The sequence below is a fragment of the Rhinopithecus bieti genome, unplaced genomic scaffold, assembly GCF_001698545.2.
Source record: "Rhinopithecus bieti isolate Rb0 unplaced genomic scaffold, ASM169854v2 scaffold_28531, whole genome shotgun sequence".
In the NCBI taxonomy this organism is placed as follows: Eukaryota; Metazoa; Chordata; class Mammalia; order Primates; family Cercopithecidae; genus Rhinopithecus; species Rhinopithecus bieti.
This window is the reverse complement of record NW_016812392.1, coordinates 50,547-53,958: the sequence shown is the minus strand read 5'-3', so window position 1 is coordinate 53,958 and position 3,412 is coordinate 50,547. Positions and strand designations below refer to the sequence as shown.

General features: G+C 45.7%; 1 protein-coding gene across 1 annotated transcript; it reads right to left on the bottom strand.

Annotated features, from left to right (window-relative positions):
- Positions 1–91: 91 nt before the first annotated feature.
- On the bottom strand, positions 92–1,012 carry LOC108544889 (histone H2B type W-T). The gene is given in 3 exon segments (XM_017896299.1): positions 92–150; positions 574–637; positions 640–1,012. Coding segments are annotated over 3 exon segments (459 nt in total). The 5' UTR covers positions 998–1,012; the 3' UTR covers positions 92–113.
- Between the last annotated feature and the right edge of the window lie 2,400 nt (positions 1,013–3,412).

The window sequence follows — 3,412 nt, the reverse complement described above, 5'->3', positions numbered from 1 at the left end:
TTTAGCTGTATTTACACTTTAACTGGGCCTCATTTGCTTACTTACATGGATTCGCGATGGGAGAGGTGTTGAAAAGGTTTAGGAAGGTTACCTTGATTCTTGTATCAGCCTATTCACTTTCTCTGTTGCTGTATGGCATATAGTGAAGTTCTGGAAAATTCCACCATCCAGTCACAGGAGAATGAGAGAGAAAAAGGTAAAGATCAGTGCAATAATAATATCACCATAAAGATAACCTAGAAACATAACTAATAAAAATGACCATTTAGGAAACTGAGGAAATGAAACACGATCACGGAAACACCCACTACTTTTCCTTGGAGCAAACTGCACTACAGATATATTGGAGTTGACAATGTTTAGTATTGAGGGGAAAATGCTTGAAAAATCGCAGGATGCCACACACCACATGCCCCCCAAGTCGGAAGGGCACCACCCAGCCCAACCTCTGGTGGGGTCCCCTCCTTGGCAAGGCACTGGTCTTTTGGGCCACGTTGGGTGGCTCTGAAAAGACCCTTTGGGTTTCCGTGGTGCTTGGGTGCTCCTGAGGGAGTGCACTTGCTCCTGGTGTACCTGAGGACAGCCTTCGTGCCTTCGGACTCTGCCAGCTTGCCCATCTCCCCCGGCAGCAGCAAGCCACAGCGATCCGGGTCTCCCAGGTGGTGATGGTCTGGCGCTTGCTGGAGCGGGCCAGGTGACTAGCCTCGGTGGCGATGCGGTCCAGTATGTCATGGACCAAAGAATCCACGACACTCACGGCCTCCCGGGAAAGGCTGAGGCCCTGGTGAACCTGCTTCAGCACCCGGCGGAAATAGGTGGCGAAGCTGTCCCCGCGGCAGTTGGCGTGGCACCTGCGGGGCCCACGTCGCCCTCGCTTCCTCTGCTTGCTCTGCTTCTGGGCCGTCGTGGAGTGGGCCTCTTTGGGCTCCTGGGTGATCAGCTGCTCCTCAGGGGTCGTCTCGGAGGAAGGTTCAGCCATGACGGAGGCAGCGGCCATTACCTGGCACGACCAGACAATGGCGGTTGTGGATCGGAGAAGCAGGGGCACTTGGGTACGCAGTATGGCGCCAAGTCTCGGGCCAGCTTCACTTCTGATTGGATGAAGTGTCACGCAGGGAGTCTCTCAGCAAACCTACCTGCGTTGAAGGTGACTGGATGGTCCCGTTACTTGGCATCTCGTCAACCAATCACAGTGGGCGTCTGCGGGCCTAAGCGCCCCTTGTGGCCTGGCTCGGAGAAAGTTACACAGATAGATGCCCCACGGGGCAAAAGCGCATCTGCCCTTCTCAGCTGATCCATGTCACAGCGTGAGCACTTTGAAGGGTGTCACTGAAAACTCCCAAAGTTTAGCAATTTCAGTTCATGATCCTTGAAGAGAGACAGACCTCCTGAACCCACGTCCACTGTGCCAGAGGCATGACTGTGGCCACGTGTGGAACAATTCTCACCCGTATCAGAATCTACTGTTATCCTGGGCTAAGTCACCTGGCTTGAGCAGAAACTCCCTGACATGGCCGCCCAGGGCTCCTGGGCATCAAATGACCTAGCGGTCTGGCTCCTGGCTTCAGTTCTGATCAACATCTTCCGTGAATCAGGAGAACGAGAAATGGCCGTACCCCAGCCTCCAAGCAGACAATAGAAACAGAAAAGTGCTTTTATTAAAAACATATGACAACACTCAACGTTGACCAGGTTTTAAAAAGTAATAAAAAAAGGAAACAAAACAACAACCACAAATCACAACTCAGAAGGTGGTAATGGCTAATAATTTTAAGAGATACTGGGTTAAAAATATCCTCTTAAATCTCCTAGGAAGCCCACGAGGGAGAGAAAGGGATTCCAAAACTGAAAATTATGTTCAAGTTAGAAAGATAGCTTTCAAGAGTCTTTGACAATATATGCAAAGACATTCCTTAAATGCATTTAACTNATGTGGGCAAGGCAGGATGCTCCAGAACGCTTCCCTGAATCGAGCAGGTGGAAAGAGGGGGCCGATGGCTGATCAAGGATGCCATGGAGAAGTCTATTTTTCATTATAAGTCCAATGCTGATTAACTGTGCTGGCCCATTATACCTCCAGAGCTCTCCTTCAAAAAGATAAACTAAGGATTTAGCGCCACTGATCCACCTTATCAGGATTAGTACTTACTTTGGAATTTTAGGAAAATCTTGTAAAAGTGTTTCAAAAAGAATAAACAAGTTTGTTTCCAAAAGTGGCTGTGAAAATCTGTCACAAAATTAACTGTAATAAATGTGCCTGTGTGGTGCTTTGAGATGATCTTACACATCCCTAACAATATCGTGGAAGTTAAAGTCTCTTTTCAGAGCTGTGTGCCTTTGCAGGGAGAAAAAATCGGTGGAGTTGTTTGAAAAACACTGCATTCTCCTCACTCACTTTATTTCTGTCAGGCTCATTGGTGCTGCATGAACTTGCCAAAAGTTTTCCATAGGACATGAACATGTTCCAACAGAGAATGTTAATTCTTGCATACTGCTCTTAAGCTCTTAGTATCGTGAATAGTCATTTACGTAAACATTGAATGATTAGGACTTTCTTGTTGTGTTTTGCATTTGTAAATCCAGGAAGCACATGGGAGCGTCTGTGAAATAATGTTAAAAATACACCATAATCCAGCAGTGGAATGCTGACTGGGAGAGTAAGGGTGAGTGACATAGACCAATTATAGGCAAGGGAGAGGAGAAATGGGTTTTGATGTTGAAGACTGGAACGGGAAATGAATACATCGGATTATTCATCTCTGTGGCTGAAGGTGGGTAAAGGTCAATAAGTGAGCATCGGTGATTTAATGGTGTGTTTTGCTGAAAGAAAGAACTAAAGGAATTGGCGTGCATCATGTAAATAACCAATTATAAGCATCATACCGAGGAAAATAGTGGTAGTAGATCAAGGATACCCTCATTAAATTTTGTCAATATGACCCGTATCAGGGAATTCCCATTGAAATACATGACTGAGGATTCAAACATATTATAGAAATACCGAGATCAAAAAAATTTTTAAATACAATATAACCCTTCCAAATGTTCCAGTAGCTAAAGATACTATTGCAACTCATTCGGATTCATCTGTGTCTACTCTTTTTCCAGTTATAATCTTTTGTTAAGAAATAAAAATAACACTTCATGACCTTCAACTGTACATCACTGAGAAGATGGGAGTGTGCGACGAGAGGAGCTGAAATCCCACTCTACACTGAATCACTGGAGGGACGCAGCCACTGAGCCACAGCCATTGGTTGCACGTTTGCTAAGGGACCCAGACAAAAAAAGTGTCTGTCTGGGTGTTTGTCCTTGAAGACTGAGGAGGAAATTTGTGTTTACATTCTTATTGGGAGCTTCTTTTTCTAATCATTTGGTCACAGTCTTGGTGGTTGAAAGATATGAATTTATA